The following is a 16,788-nucleotide window of genomic DNA, read 5'->3' on the forward strand; positions in this document are numbered from 1 at the left end:
GGGCTATTAATGTAAAAAATACAAAGTATTACACAGTCACCATTTAAGTATGCCATTAGCTTAAAAATAATCATTGTTCACAAGACTTTCAGCACTGAATGTTGATTTTTGTGCTGGGCAGAATATAAAGAATGGACACAGGAAAAAATGAGAAAGAAAGAATTAAGACAAAATAGGAGGATGTAAATACAGCGTTCAAACAGCAGTTTGTAATGCTATGAGTCCTTCCACCAGGGGGCAGGAAAGACCAAATCAAACATTTAGAGTGTAACAGCAAAACGCATAATAATTTGAAAGTAAAATGAAAAAGCAGCCTGTGCACAACAAAGTACCAATTTTACCAATTTGTCTCTTGCTTGCTTGGGATAACCACTGGATTGCTGTCCAGTTCTAACTCAGATCTGAAAAAACCTACAAAGGTTTGCATAGCATAGCTCAGGAACCAAAGGAAAGGCTCAAAAATTCATGTGGTTGTGCATTTATTAGACAAACAATTCTTTCTAATTTATTCCCAATGTAGTATTCACTAGAAGAAGTAATTTAACTTAAAGAAATCAATTATTTGAATTAAAGATTAGCATTCATTCCAATCCAATGTTTTATCAACTGGTGCGCAATAGCTTGACTTGGTGGTACAAAGAAAGAATGCTGATTTCCTTTAATGACAACTTCCACGACCTACAATAAAGACAGATTTTTTCTTTAAAAGATAATATTATAAACTACATGGAATCTAACATTGTATTAATGCAGGAATTATCTTACTATGATAAGCTATCAGTCTATTATTATTATAGCTATTAAAGAGCCACTACCAGATTCTCCAGGACAGATGCAGAGAAAAAACTACCCAGGATTCCCTGTGAATTCTGGCATTTTTGAGCTCAAATGTGACCCAAAGGATACCTTCTTTGTAATACAACAGTGGAGATTGATTGTTAATAAAATATTTAAGGTTTTTGTGAAGCCTCTTTATGGAGAGGACCACCAGATGGTGCTCTACTCTGTGCCATAAATTATTTTTTTCTACATGTACTGCAGAAGAAAATGTGTTTTGTTGGTTTTCTGAAGCAGTTGGAAGCAACATGGGAGTGCACTTTTAGTTTAGTACATTGCTGAAGTAAATTTATTTGCAACGCTAGACCAACCTGCATGTGATTATCTGTATTCAGAACTGATACTCATTTAAAATAATGCTCTCAGTGTTGTCAGGAATACAATGAGATTGTAGGTGACTAACTTTGCCTTCAAGTTGACTTACAAAGTCAAAACACTTGCAACTGCTAGGCAGAAGTACAGTGTTACTAAAAGTTTAGCTCATGAACAGCCTGTGGAAAAACCTGTGAAGACTACATTGTGTAAGCAATCTTTCCTTTTTCCACTCGTGAACTTCAATATCTTTCTGTAACAGTCTTTTCTTCCTTTTATGAGACTATATTTTAAAGACTCAGGAAAGCTAAGTGTAGAATTTCCTATCAATGCATATTAAGCTGCATTCAATATCAGAGTATTAAAATAGTACTGCATGGAAAAAGATGTTCAAACTAATGAATTCTCAGAAAATATGGTAGCATGCTTTTTTTGAGAAACTCAGATGATGAATGCTATTAAATACTACTGCCAAAATAAAAGCACAGGCGTGCTAAGAAGGTGGGTTAAAACAACAATAACTTGGATATTTCCCAAAAGGAAAAGGTAAAGAGCTAACTGGCAAAAATGTCATAAAATGGGCTTGCAAATGACTCAGAAATTACCTGAAGATCTGCCTTTCTCTTGTGTGTAATCTAAAATTACAATATAATGCAATTGTAGTATGATAACATGGAGAATATACATGCTCATTCAACTGCCTGAAAAAAGCAAGTATATTGTATGCCAGAACCAATACAGTCACAGACTAATCAATACAAGACAGAAATTAAATTGAACTTCACCTGTTCTCTAGTGAACCAGCGGGCATCCTCTATTTCATTCTTGTCAACTTTAATTTCTGTAGACACTGCAACAGCTAAGCAGCCAATCATTAGGGAGGAGGGCATTGGCCATGGCTGACAGGAGACATACTGAACATGGCCAACTTTGACTCCAGCCTCCTCTTCTACTTCTCTTCGAACAGCATCTTCTATTGTTTCGCCTAATCAAAAAGGGCAAAGAACAAGCAATTGATGAAAATACTCAAAGCAATGATTACATCCTGTACTTTGAACTGACTCAAAAGATTTGAAGCTGCCCCAGACAATTATCTACAGAGACCTAGTTCACAGATCAGGGCACAGACTTTTAAGCACAAGGTACGGAAGTCTAGTAAAGTAAAACTAGCTACCGCAACAAAATGGAACTTTGAAAATAAAGTATGATGATTTCTCCATCATAATGTTTATTTCCTGAATTGATAATTTATCATACGTGCAACTATTATTACCACACCCAAAGTGTCAAAAAATAGGTAGGAAATACATTGTTCCTTTAATCACTTTTGAAATGCTGATCTGTCCATTTGTAAAATAGCATTGTGTTAATTTTTAGATATTCAGTATGATTGTAACAGCATGCAATACAACTTGAAAATCACTATTTAAAATTACAATAGGAAGAAAATAGAGACTTAAGAAGACTTGCGCACTTTTCTGCATTGTATTATTCACTTTGCCTGACTCATTCTTCACTATCTTAACACATACAGACAATTCTCCGAACTGAAACTGTAATGGAAAGCTTTACTTCCATATTCATGGAAAACTGCTTGATGTATATGTGGAGTGTTGATGGTCATAGGCTTACATGTGCATATGTGTACTGTGTTGTAATCACTGATTACAAAGCAGACAGTCCATGCATCAGAGATAGAGTTTTAGTTCAGCTACGTTCAGCTGATTGGAAGCTGATGGTACGATCAGCTGCTCTTAAATTTCAATTTATATACTTGAATTCAGTATCAGAAAGCAATCAGAAAGTAAGAAGAAAGAAAGGAGTGAAGAAATAAACATCTTTACTTTTTTCCAATGATACCTGAATAAACTTATTCATGCTGCCACTATATTTCACCTGCATACAGATACTGAATATAGTTATACACTATAATTTCACTGGTGATGTATTCCCAATATAGGAATGTTTTATAGATTGTTTGGCAGCTACTAATAATTGTAGCTAATTCCAACTATTATTGCTGAACACAGATAGCAAAATATCTCTCTACTTTTCTTTTGAAATTATGTAATTTCTGTTTATTTCCCGTATAATCAATCAGGCCCTAAACATGTAAGCATATGCTTAAATTTATGTTAACATTAATTTATACTTTAACTCTTATTTTTTTCTGTGCTAAAAATCACCAAAGGATGGACCTTATATGTGTTTTAAATTTTTTTTTTCACTTAAATGTGTGACTTAAGAGTGCATGATGAGAAAAATGTTTTTAAATTATATTTACTCAAGTTGCTTTTTGCCTTTTTTATAAGTCAGCTGCTGGAAAGTACAGAATAGACACATTTCTTAGAACAACATATCTAACAGGAGGCAAAAATATTTATTTGTGATTCTGCCCCTCTACTCTGCTCTGGTTAAACCCCACCTGCAGTACTGCATCCAGCTCTGGACCCCTCACCACAGAAAAGACATGGGCCTGTTGGAGCAGGTCCAGAAGCAGGCCACAAAAATAATAAGAGGGGTGGAACACCACCTCTCCTATGAAGACAGCCTGAGAGTTGGGGGTGTTCAGCCTGGACAAGGGGAGGTGCCAGCGAGACCTTATTGCAGCCTTACTGCAAGTAAGGGGGCTTACAAAAAAGATGGGGACAGACTTTTTAGCAGGGCCTGTAGCAATAGGGCAAGGGGTAGTAGTTTTAAACTGAAAGAGGGTAGATTTCAGCTAGATACAAGGAAGAAATTTTTTACAATGATGGTGGTGAAGAGGTAGCACCTCTGGGATAACATATTTAAGAAGGGGAAAAAAACTGGCATGCACCAATTGCAGCCAGGAGAGAGGAGTGAGAATATGTCAAACAACTCTGCAGACGGCAAGGTCAGTGAAGGAGGGGAGGACGTGCTCCAGGCGCTGGAGCAGAGATTCCCCTGCAGTCCATGGTGAAGACCATGGTGAGGCAGGCTGTCTACCCGCAGTCCATGAAGGTCCATGGTGGAGCAGACACCCACCTGCAGCCCAGGCAGGACCCCACACCAGAGCAGGTGGATGCCCGAAAGAGGCTGTGACTCCGTGGGAAGCCTGTGCTGGAGCAGTCTCCTGGCAGGACCTGTGGCCTCATGGAGAGAGGAGCCCAGGCTGGAGCATGTTTGATGTCAGGACTCATTTGCTGCCTCAGGAAGTTTGCAGATGACACCAAGCTGGGTGGGCATGCAGATCTGCTGGAGGGTAGGAGAGCTCTGCAGAGGGATCTGGACAGGCTGCATCGATGGGCAGAGGTCAACTGTATGAGGTTTAATAAGGCCAAGTGCCAGGTCCTGCACTTGAGTCACAACAATCCCATGCAACACTACAGGCTTGGGGAAGAGTGGCTGGAGAGCTGCTCAGCGGAAACAGACCTGGGGATGCCGGTTGACAGCCAGCTGAACATGAGCCGGCAGTGTGCCCAGGTGGCCAAGAAGGCCAACAGCGTCCTGGCCTGTATCAGGAATAGTGTGGCCAGCAGGAGCAGGGAAGTGATCATGCCCCTGTACTTGGCACTGGTGAGGCTGCACCTTGAATACTGTGTTCAGTTTTGTGCCACTCACTACAAGAAGGACGTTGAGGCGCTTGAGCGTGTCCAGAGAAGGGCAACGAAGCTGGTGAGGGGGCTGGAGCACAAGTCTTATGAGCAGCGGCTGAGGGAACTGGGGTTGTTTAGTCTGGAGAAGAGGAGGCTGAGAGGAGACCTTATTGCTCTCTACAACTACCTGAAAGGGGCTTGTGGCAATGTGGATGTTGGTCTCTTCTCCCAAGTAACTAGCGATAGGACGAGAGGAAACGGCCTCAAGTTGCGCCAGGGGAGGTTTAGATTGAATATTAGGAAAAATTTCTTCACCGAGAGGGTGGTCAAGCACTGGAACAGGCTGCCCAGGGAGGTGATGGAGTCACCATCTCTGAAGTGTTCAAAAAACATTTGGATGCGGTGCTTCAGGACATGGTTTAGGGGACACAGTGGCACTGGATTAATGGTTGGACTTGATGGTCTTGAAGGTCCTTTCCAACCTTAGTGATTCTGTGATTCTGTGACTTGTGACCTCCCTGGGGACCCACACTGGAGCAGTCTGTTCCTGAAGGGCTGCACCCCATGGAAGAGACGAGGCTGGAGCAGTTCATGAAGAAGTGCAGCCTGTGGGAAGGACTCACATTGGAGAAGCTCATGGAAGACAGTCTCCCATGGGAGGAACTCCATGCTCAAGCAGGGGAATAGCGTGAGGAGGAAGAAGCGGCAGAAACACGTGATGAACTTATCACAGTCCCCATTCCCCGTCCCGCTGTGCGTGCCGGGGGAGGAGGTAGAGAAAAGTAAGGAGTAAGTTGAGCCCAGGAAGAAGGGAGGGTGGGGAGAGGGGTTTTAAGATTTGGTTTTATTTCTCATTACCCTACTCTGATTTGATTGGCAATAAATTAAACTAATTTCCCCAAGTTGAGTCTGTTTTGCCTGTGATGGTAACTGGTGAATGACCTTTCCCTGTCCTTATCTTGACCCACAAGCTTCTTGTTACACTTTCTCTCCCTTGTGCAGCTGAGAAGGGGAGTGATAAGAGTGGCTTTGGTAGGCACCTGGCATCCAGCCACGGTGAACCCACCACAATGAGAAAAAACATTTGGTATGGGAAAAATCAAATTACTCACCAGGTTCTACAAATCCTGCAAGACAGGTAAACATTCCTGGGGGAAACCTCTTCTGCCTACCTAAAAGGCAGTGGTTCCCATCTGGATGGATGACTTGCATTATCACAACAGGATCTGTAAGAGACATGAAAGGAATATATTTCACCATCTGAGGGACCTAAAAGCAGTAATAAATTTTCACTTATTTGATACCAATGCATGTAAATAAGATACCTTCAAGTGATTGAAATCAGAATTGTGGACATGCCCAGAGCAAGTTGTTATTTTATTTCACTTTGTTGTTTTTTTTTCCCTGCTAGATATCTGTTTATTTCGTTTCGCAACATGCACGCTTAGTAGAAGCAGTTTATTAGCCAAAGCTTGAAATGCAGGACATAAATTACCTGCAACCAAAGCACACAATCTGTTAAGAGTACCAGCAATACTAACCTAGCTATGCATCCAGCAGATAGCAATAATTTCTGTGGTAAAAACAATTTATGGTCATCTCCTCTAGACACACAGGTCTGAAGAATGTACTTCTGACTGAAATACCAATGAAGAGCGAGATACTCTAGTTATACTGTAAATACTGACTAAATTTTCCAGTTTTGACTTTGTTGAATGCTATCAGTCCCTCATCTGATGTTGCACTTTTACCTACTTTACCACTTCTGGTAACTTTAGTATGTTTTTCTTTCTTGCTTAGTGTTTTCTCCTATTTGTATCATTCTTTTTGTCATGCCTTTCTGCACACTGCTCATCTATGATATTTTTTCCTCTTTTATTGTTCTCTATTTCTTAAGTATCTCAATGTTTCATTTTTAACTTTTTCTATCTACCTCTGCCTTTATGTATTTTTTCTCTTGATATTGTTTCTTATGGGGTTTTTTTTGTGCAAACCACCAGTATTTTTTCTGTATGAAAAGGCTTGATTAACCAACCACTATAAACAATAATTTCGAAGATTGTTGTTCTGCTCAGTTATCTGCCACATGGCAGAATGTTGAAGTGTTGCTGTCTGTGAACTTTCTTCAGAGAAAGGCATCAGTAGAATATGCTGGTTTATTAGTCTTTCCTATATAATCCCATTCCTTCCCTACATTTGCTGTGCGAGAGACTGTAAAGAAAGAGCAACTAGTATTTTAACAAGTTCCACTATAGTCCGTAAGACAGAAGAATATGGCAGAATTGCTTTGATTACTGCAAAGATGTATCTAGAGCATATAAGAGAACATGAAATTCAGAAATACAACACACACAGAACATCCAGAACTACAATTGTAGAAGAGAGGGAAGGAAAGGTGATCAAAGAGTCACCAAACGATCCAGGAAAAAAAGGGTAAGGTTTTTTCTTATTTCCTTGTCAATAACATAGTACACTTCCTTTGCAACACAAACAAAAGGAGCTATACAAGACTGCCTATACAAGCTTATATTCTGAGTAGAAACAGACCTGTCAGTTTGCAACTGACAATGAATAGTGAAAGCCAGTGAAGATGGCTAATACAGTCAAAGTAGCACTACAGGAAAATGAGCACTGTATCAGAAATTTGATACAGGGCCAAATTTGATACATAGGTACTTCAAGATCAGATGGCTTGCAGAAAGTGAGAAAACAATATGCGGGGGCGAGGGAATATAAAATGTGACCCTTTGTATTGTTGATAACTCTAATATTAATGTTGTTGCAACTTCTAATTGATATTACTCCATTGCAATAAAGACTGGTATTGTCGCAGCAATTCTTTGTCGCACACTATTGCAAGAAAGAGAAGCCTGAACTATTTAAACTTAAATGGAGCTGATACACACATACTCTGGGCAGAGACAAGTATGTAAGAACTGGGACAGAAGCAAGCAGCTGAAATAACTAAAAAGAAATTGATTTATTTGTATATAACGGTACAAACAAGCCAGTTTTCACCAAGTTTAGCCTACAATATTCTCACCAACTCTTGGATATGATGTGTTGTGAACACCTTGGAGACTGGGACAATCTTCTTTTAGGCACGTTTTCTTGTAACCCGCTTCTTCAATCTTTGTTGCACTCCCACATGTTGGACAGAATCGGTAGCGGTTGTGCCATGCTAGAACAGATCTAGCCTGGGCTACTACTCCTTAAAGGAACACACCGAAAATACACAAAAGTAAAAAAATAATTCATGTAAGCTTTTAACAGTATACAAAAAGCAAGTAGTAAAGTTTAACATAAAAATCAAAGTAAGACTATGGCTTGAACTGTAATATACTACAAGAGAAGTTAAGCAATATGAGTTATTCAGATCTTTTTCTTTGTAGCACAGCACACGCAATAGAACACAGTACTGTATAACTACAGACCAATTCATGTGTTCAGAAACAAATTCATCTGGATCAATATATCCTGTTTCTTGCAAAAGTTACTTTGCCTGAGTAAAGTGCCAGAATTATGTATCACACCTTTTCCAGATGACCATTTTAGAGCTACTACAGGTATTGACATAATAAGTATTGTTCCATTTAAACCTCAGATGCAAGTCAAGCTTGCCCTTTATCCTTCTGTAACAGCAAAATTGTTAAAATAGCAGCTGTTAACATGTCCATAATGACGTTCATTCACTTTGGGATCCTGACTTTCCAATACTTGCTCACACCGTTTCCTTCTCAGATGAATATCCAACACAGTCTAATTGCGAACGTAGTTTAATTTCTTGTAATGTAAACTCAGTAATGGCATACTTTTTTGTTTTAGAACACTAATGCATGTGCATTATTATTTAAATAGTACCATTTATAAAACCATGATGAACAATAGATTTTACAGTCTAATACTTGCCATTGCAGATGTTAATCCTTTGCACACGCACATGTTCTTACATACAAAATTCTTCACAAACCCACTGATGGGCTTTGCAAACTAAAATATTTCTAAAGTCACCGAAAACACAAGATTCCTTTGCAGTGGTTTCTCCTTGCATGACACCTCAATGAATCCCAAAGTGTATCCTTCTGATTACACATTTGATAACTGCTGCATTTTGTGCATCTTACCAGCTTCTTTTTCAGGTAGCTGCAGTAGTGTCGGCATTGGCGGGTGAAGAAAGTAACAGTCCTTGTGCTTCTGTTTAAATTTCTCAGCAGCAGCAGAATCTACACTAAGAGCAAACCAAGCAATTAACCCATCCTCTTCATCTTCTTGCAGAACTCTTCCATTGCAAGCAGCCAGAAGGTTCATGTGGAACTGAAGTTCAACTCCAAGAAAAATCAAGGTGCCTTCTTCAGTTCGGTTCATGCACTGCTCCACATCCTTGTGGTACAGCCTGCAAAGCTTTACTTCTGGCTGCTGGGAACTCTCTATTCTGCCACCCAAAGTAACGAAAGGACTTAGATTTGAGAAGAGGATGTACACTGTAGTTGGATGGTTTTGTTTTTTGCTTAACCATTGGGAATCTATTCTTTTATCACTCCTTCTGTCCAGAAGTGTCAAGCCAAAATAATTTTCATATTCTTTCACATCATTTGACAGAAAATTAGGCTTCTGCCCACCCTTCACATTAGCCAACAAATTAGCTATGTGATTGTATCCCCAAAATTTAGCAATGTCCAGAGCTGTCTGCCTTGATTTATTAACGATGGACCTGTCACACCTCGAGAAACAGAAAAGAACAGTTGTTACCAGGGTAAATATGTCTAGAAAGAGTCCTGATGCTGTATTATTTGTACTTAGAGCATATACATCTGATACTATTAAGTCGAGAACTTTTAGATGCTCTGTCTATACTGGAGCAGTATTTAGGCTAAATACTTAGCATTATGTTAATGAAAAGTAATCCTATTTAATTTTCTTTTGCTAAGGCCAAATTCCACATTTTTGTTGATCCACTCCAGATTATCACTTACCAAGGTTCATGCAGTACTACAACAGCAACAAATTAATTAAAATTCCACACACTGTATCATGCATTAAAAAAAAAAAGAGCCTAAGTTCATTTATCAATAGAACTTTGAAAGCCAGGCTACACCTTCTGAATAATGAGTATATAAAAAAAAAAAAGCAGTTTAACTAGCATTACTTTCTAGAACCTACCAAAAGCAGCATCAAAACATTTACAAGAAAATCTTTACCATTAAAAAAGAATCAAGAATACAGCTTCTCCTTAGTGAAAGCAGCAGCACCCTTACAGCTGTGCTCGTCCCTGTAGGGATCTCTGCTACCAAAATGACACAGGTGAGGAAATACTGCCTCATGATATATATTTAAATATTAACAACAACATCGAACAATATCTGAAATAGATCCGAGTTGACTAGAAGGTCAAAAATAATGGACTTCTATTTTTTTGTCAATTTTAACTTGAGCGGACAAGTAAAACAGAAATTTCACTGTAAACTACAAATTATACCGTAGATATGGGGCCAGACTCATCAGTTTTTAAAACCAGATGATGCCAGTATATTCATGTTGCTGATATACAGATAACTATCACAGCCAACACTGTTTTGATTTGAGATTTTATACTAACCTTAGTAGTTTTGGAGGGAGTTTATTTTAGAAATGCATTCAAAACTTGTTTTACAAATTTTTGGTGCTAAAAAAACTACTGTTGCCCATTTATCTTTAAAGATTAAGCCTCCCTTAGGCAAAATCATGCCTCATTTCCTACTTAATTTCCTACCTTTCAGCTACTGAATTTTGTTCTGCTTTTGTCTTCCCCCTTCTACCTGCTCAGGTACATTATCAGGCTGCCATTCAGGGTCCACAATGGTAGCCTGAACTCTTTAGATCACTAAGATCTTTTTTTTGGGTCTACAAACATTTCCTGTAGCTTTCTCAAATAAGGATTAATATTAAAAAAAAATTGACAAGCTTTCCAGGATTAATCTCTGGAATGTTGTGCAGTATTACCTTCATAGACATTCATGTTTATGTATTTAGCAACTATATTTGTCCAAATGATTATTATGACTAAGCATTAACTAAAATGAGACCAATGAGGCCACAGTATCACCTCAGGAACTACATTCAATTGCCTAAGAGAACAGGCCTGAAAAGGATATTTACAAGTGGATATTCACTCTTATTTTACAGTAAGTGTAACTTAAAAAACTGTTATGCTATTTACCAGACTGCTAAATTCCCTAAAATTTCAAAGATTCCTCATACATATATAATTTCAATCCACAAAATCTATCATTGAGATACTTCTCTACATGCTGGAACGTACTGATTACAGTACAAAACAGCGGCTCATCTGATGGTCCATGCTGAGCTCCAGCAGAGAGCACAGCATGTGGGTAGGACTGAAAAAAAAGGGGTGGGAGGACCACTGGAGGATGTGTAATGCTGTGCCCGAGATTACTCATAACCACAGAATAAACTAAACTTCGCTGGTTCTGTAATTTGGGTGCAGAAAGGAACAGACTGGGCTTGGTTAATGTAGAGCTCAGCTGAACTGCAACACCTGACTCTCACCATTTTGATATGTTTCCCATTTGAAATATTTGGATCCTGACTCTATTCAGGCTTCAGAAGAATCTTCCTTGGGGTCTCCAGGAGAACACTAAAGCATTCTTTGCTTTTCTGAGTATCTTGAAAAACTTGAACAAGTTGACTTGAAGATAGACAACAAATGTAATAGCAAGTTTTTGAAAAGCAATGAACATGCTGCATGCCACACTGACTGAAGAAAATAATGTAGCAGCTCAGGGAAGAATGAGGAAGTGAGCTGCCCAAAAAATAAGAGACAAATGAAATTCATCAATCAGTAACTTTGGTAAAGGTGTGTCCATCATGTCCTACTGAACAGCAGTACATCAGCAATCATTCTGCACTGTAATGTAGATGCAAGTCGATTACAAATAAAGTTTAGAGAAAAAGTCTAACTGGAACAATCAAATATACCAAATTTATACTTAGTACAGTAGTTGGAATGGGATACAAACTTTGTTCTATTTTGTTGGTTGCTCGGAGGATTGACATTATGTACTTGAAGATGAAAGGAATAATTTTAGAGACGCTCATAACTTTTAAAGAATTTGTTAGCTAACATGGAAAGCATGATGCAATAGCTGAATTCAGTTATAAACGGACACAGAGTATATTTTCCCCGAGTTTTAACCCTGAAAATTCTGCCACTATCTGTCAGGTAAGTTTACTTTCCTTAGATCAAGTTGAAATGGCCACAAAGGGATTCAGGTTACAGCTCTTCAATGGGATCTACTGAACAGCTTACCCTTCTTCAAGAAGAAGCCGCACAACCTCAGGGTGTCCATTTCTGGCACCATACATCAGGGCTGTCCAGCCGTTATCTGCAGCTGCATTGATAAGCGATGGAGAACGACTGAGCAATGCTTTCAGTTTGGCTGCATCTCCAATAGCTGCAAAATTATGCAGCTGAGAAATCATGTCCTGATGGAGGTTCCTTTCAAAGCCTGTCATTGTGTCAACTAAGTTAAAAAAAGAAAACAAAAATGCCTGAAAACATATCCACTATTAATAAAAGAATTTAAGAATTAAATTTAATGTTATGCAGATAACCAACATTATCACCAAAAGCATGGTGACACACCAGCCAAATCCTTATAATCAGTAGACTGTTATTCACAACCAAATCTTAGTCTCACACATCTCCAAACATACTGACATTTCATCCTAATAATCAAGACTAGTTTTAAAGAGGCTTAAGGAGAGAACGATTTTGCTATGAAAATGAAGCTTCTTTGAATGTGAAAAACACGTTCTGTTTTCCCGATCGAACACACAAACACAAGAGAGAACAGACAAAACCCCACTTCAAGAAACGAGTCTCAGACGCGTTGGAAACCACAAAAAATAATCGCAAGAGGGCAAACCCCCCTGCAAGATGAACAGCTCCAAGCAGTGACAGATTACGTTAATTAACTTCTGCTACGCCTCCGGCGGCGGCGCAGCCCTCCGCCCCGGGGCAGGGCCGCCGGGGCCGCTGCTGGCACCGGCGCTGAACAGAAGCTTATATTCCGCAGTGGGGTGCTGCCCGCTCCACGATCACATCTCAACGGCACACACACACGCCACCTTCTCCACCGAACCCAAAACGCAGACGACCTTCGAACGCCTCGCCAGCTGCCTGATTGCTTGGCCCCGCCCCCAAACGCACCGCGCCGGGGCAGCTGCGGCGCAGGCGTAAACGGTCCGTCCCACCCCGCCCCCGCCTGGCTGCGCTCGCTAAGGCGGTGGCTCTGGTTTGCAGCCGCTTCCACCTGGGGCGCGAGAGTGGGCGGAGTATCTAGGGCATGCGGGGGGCGCCTCAGGGCAGCGGCGGGACCGCCCATGAAGCCGCACCAGCGGGGACCCGCGTTACCGTGCGGCGCTGGGGTAGCGCAGCCTGCGCGGGGAGCCGGGCTCCGTACGCTCTTCCGCCGCGGCGGGGGGCGCGTCCCGGGGCCGCCCCGCTCCGCGGCCGCCGCGAGCGCCGAGCAGGGGAGCGGGACGCGAGTGGTGTGCGGGCGTGAGCGGCTGGAAGGCCCGCCCCGGTGCGCGGCTGTGGGCGGTCCTACAGCGCTCAGTGCCTGCAGGGGCCGTCGGCCTTCAGCCTGGGGGCGGGCAGGGCAGGGGCGGGGGAGGAGCCGCGATCTGCCGCTGGTAGAAGTCGGCAGTCGTTGACCGAGTGCTGCTGCCAGCTGGGCCAGCGGGCTGGGACGGTTAAAGAGCAACCGGCCCTTTTGTCCTTCGGGCAGGAAACTTTATGGTTACAGAAAGCAATCAAACTGGTTTTTAGCTTTGCTTCACCGTGCTGGGGGAAGTCAAAACCACGAAGCAGTAGAATACGCAAGCACCTGTAAGAAAAGTGGAGCTAATGAGCTGTCATGGCAGGGGAGAAGGGTTCGCAGGGAAGTTGGAATGATTACACAAGCCAGAAGGTGGTTTCCATAGAAGCGTGTGCTGTTATCCAATGAAAAGCTTGGAGAAATCAAGGCTATACCAGACCTGAAAAAACGAACTTGGGACTGCTGTGCCAGTGTGTTTACCTCTGGTGAATACTTAACAAGCTTTGTGCTGGGTTTACAAAAATTGTTACCAAGTGGCAAATCTTAGTCCAGCACCAGGTAGTCTAAAGTCCTGATGTTGGCCTTGAAGTTTCAGAGAGTAAGAACACTATTCTTTTAAAAATCTGTTACCTGAAAACATAAAAATATTGGGGTTTCTTTTTACTTGTCATTGGAATTTTTGAGTTTGGAGAATTTGTATCTTCAAAAATCTTCAACACCATATATCTTCAAAACCAGAACTGGGCAGCTTTTGTTCCTGGTGCTTTAACAAAATATAATGTATTCCCAAATCCATATATTACCACAGTGTTGTACATTTCTGGTACTGAGTGGGGAGGATGAGAGAAATTGTGACTGGGTACTGTCAGTCCCAGTAATGGCACACGTAATGACTATATCTGGTGTAGTGATGGATAGAAAAATTTAACCTAATCTTAGTTTTAAAAACTCATTATAATATTTTTATAAGTTATAAATTTGATGTAAGGTGTTTATTTTTGCAGCATGTGCAGTTCTAAATTATTTTAGATAGCCACTGTTAAAAGTTAGCTTTTATACATACATTATAGCAATTTGTTGAACATAATGGACAGTACAAAGTTTATATGTGTATTGTGTGGTCTTTATAAATCCTTGATAAGCAAGCTTTAACGTCCATGGTTGGTGTTCTTAATTTCTGTGCTTTTACTAAGTCTTCCTCAGCAGAGGGTCAGCCATGTGAGATAAAACTCCTCTTAGAAACAATGCAGATGCAAACAATGCAGATGAAAGTGCATGAAGAATTGATGAAGACTATTCTTCCAGATATGAACAAATGAAAAGGTAAAGGATGTGATTTTAGTTTTATTCACTCAGCTGGAAACTAGCCACATCCTCTGTGATGTGGGTCATGTACCTGTAAGCAATTGTTTCCACCTGGTGAATGGGTGCCATCAACCCTTCAATAGCTAATGCCCAAAGTAATTTTTTTCCTCCTGTCATGATTAATGGCTGAAAAAGAAAATTGCTTTATCATTGTAATATACAAAGGCACAATTCTACTTCTTATCTTCTTAGTAATGTCTTAAATCTGCCATTTATGAAGTTAGAACAACTCGGCCTTACATCCTGATATGAGTAATGATTTCCCTGATTTCTTTGGTGGGTTAATTCAGTCTTTGTGTTCTTTACTTGACTGACTCATGGTGCCCTGTGAACAGCTTTGAAACTTACTTTCCTTGTGTGTAAAACACAAGAAAAAAGAAAGCATTCTAAATGCTAGACAGCAGGGAGACTAAACTGAAGGGGGATGTTTTGGGATTCAGAAAGAAGTGTATCACTTGAAGCTTCTGTAAGGCAAAGTATGTGCTATCGCTTTAACATTCATATTCAAGATAATGAGACATGTAAGTTGCTTATGTATAATCTATATTTACACAAAAAAAATCTGGTACTGTAGCACTGATGAGCAAGTTACTGTATGGTGAAACAAATGCTATAGCTTAAAAGATCAGGTATGGTTTGTGGAGGCTTTTATTACCTTTTGTGGTGCTTCTGGCAGTACTTTTATAATCTGTGGCATGTACAATGTGGAATGGAGTTTCCGATGAGCATCTAACTAAGCTGTTTCATACTCCAGTATTTAGTTATGTTGTTAGGCTTTTTTCTTGTAATAAAGTTGTTTTTTAAAGGTTAAAAAAAAAACAGTGGCATTTTCCAGTATTGCTAGAACTTTTATTTTTCTGCCTTAGAATTTTTCTCTGTGTGTATGGATGTTAACTTACATTTTTAGCATAACACTGACTTTAGTATCAGGTAGATATATAGAATATTCTTTCCTTTAAACTCCTGAACAAAATTTATGTAGACTTTGTATTGTATGTGTAAGGCATCTGAAATCTTGTTTGTGATATTGGGGTATTCTTGCTATCAGAATGCTCCTGCCTCCTCTTTTTCCTTCTCCCCTAATTTGCTTTCAAAGTTTTGACCATATGAGTCATGTGTGTACTGGATCCTATAGAAACTTCTGTCTCTGCCTCCCTGGAGGAAGAATCACTTTGAAGGAATTGTCCGTGTGAACTGTCTTAAAAGTTTCTTTTTTTTCTCCCTCCCTGTTTTCAAAATGGAAAGGGATTGTGTCAGCTTTAGTATCACTGAAGGCTTTCTCAATTTGCAAAATGTGAAACACTATTTTCTTCTTGAATGATAAGGTATTTGGACAGAACACTTGTTCTTTGTTTCCCAGAGTTCTGTACCTGTTCCAGAAGTGCAGTACAAGGTGACTAATGCTTATTTTTCTAATGCTTCTTTTCTATTCCATTTTGGACCAAAAATCTCTTTGAAATAGAGTAAGGTTTGCATTCTTTAGAAAATACAATTTATGTAATGAGTTCAAGTGAATTCTTATACTAAAAGGTCTATAGCTTGGGGTTTTTTTCATTCTTTCCCACATGCTTTCTCATATGTTAAAAAAAAAAAAAAGAGAAAGTAGTATTTGAGACGTCAAAATACAATAGTGATACTGCTACAGTAAAATTGTGCAAAACTGATTGCAGTTACTCCAGTTGGGACACATGGGCTAAGCTAAATCCAGTTCTTCCACCTGTAATACATTTTTTTGATTTGTCATTATTAAAGGGGAATAACTAACTCATAAGGATCTCTCTTTTAATGTTTTATTGAAATTGTTCACTATGTTTTCAAATACTAAATAAAATGATTACTCATTAGCTTGTTTTTAAAAGTGGATCTCAGAAAGTTTAATGTGCCCACTTGAAACAAGGATCTAAAACAATTATAAGGTTTCAGCATGTGTCACTAATCAACTCTAAGTTTTGCAAATTTCTTAATATATGAAAGGTTATTGATTACATGATTAGTTTGACTTCAGTATAGAATTCTTTAGCCTAATAACTGTGTGATTATGTTTAAGGGCCTACTCTCACAGTCCTTAGGCTGTATTTGCCTCAATGCTAACATTGTAACTATGTGTAAACGGTTAA

General features: G+C 39.7%; 1 protein-coding gene across 2 annotated transcripts; it reads right to left on the reverse strand.

Annotated features, from left to right (window-relative positions):
• Positions 1 to 567: 567 nt before the first annotated feature.
• On the reverse strand, positions 568 to 12,598 carry NUDT12 (nudix hydrolase 12; the record flags this gene model as incomplete). Of its 2 annotated transcripts, none has more annotated exons than XM_082013102.1 (6): positions 12,067 to 12,598; positions 8,831 to 9,426; positions 7,750 to 7,917; positions 5,819 to 5,932; positions 1,935 to 2,134; positions 568 to 678 (listed from the first exon to the last, which is right to left on the reverse strand). In XM_082013102.1, the coding sequence occupies exons 1-6, from the start codon at positions 12,216 to 12,218 to the stop codon at positions 568 to 570; spliced, it is 1,341 nt and encodes a 446-aa protein (XP_081869228.1). In that variant the 5' UTR covers positions 12,219 to 12,598. The 2 variants fall into 2 exon arrangements, with proteins under 2 accessions (XP_081869228.1, XP_081869227.1); XM_082013101.1 differs by having other exon boundaries at positions 12,013 to 12,598.
• Between the last annotated feature and the right edge of the window lie 4,190 nt (positions 12,599 to 16,788).

This window comes from Phaethon aethereus (assembly GCF_964289735.1).
Source record: "Phaethon aethereus genome assembly, chromosome: Z".
NCBI lineage: Eukaryota > Metazoa > Chordata > Aves > Phaethontiformes > Phaethontidae > Phaethon > Phaethon aethereus.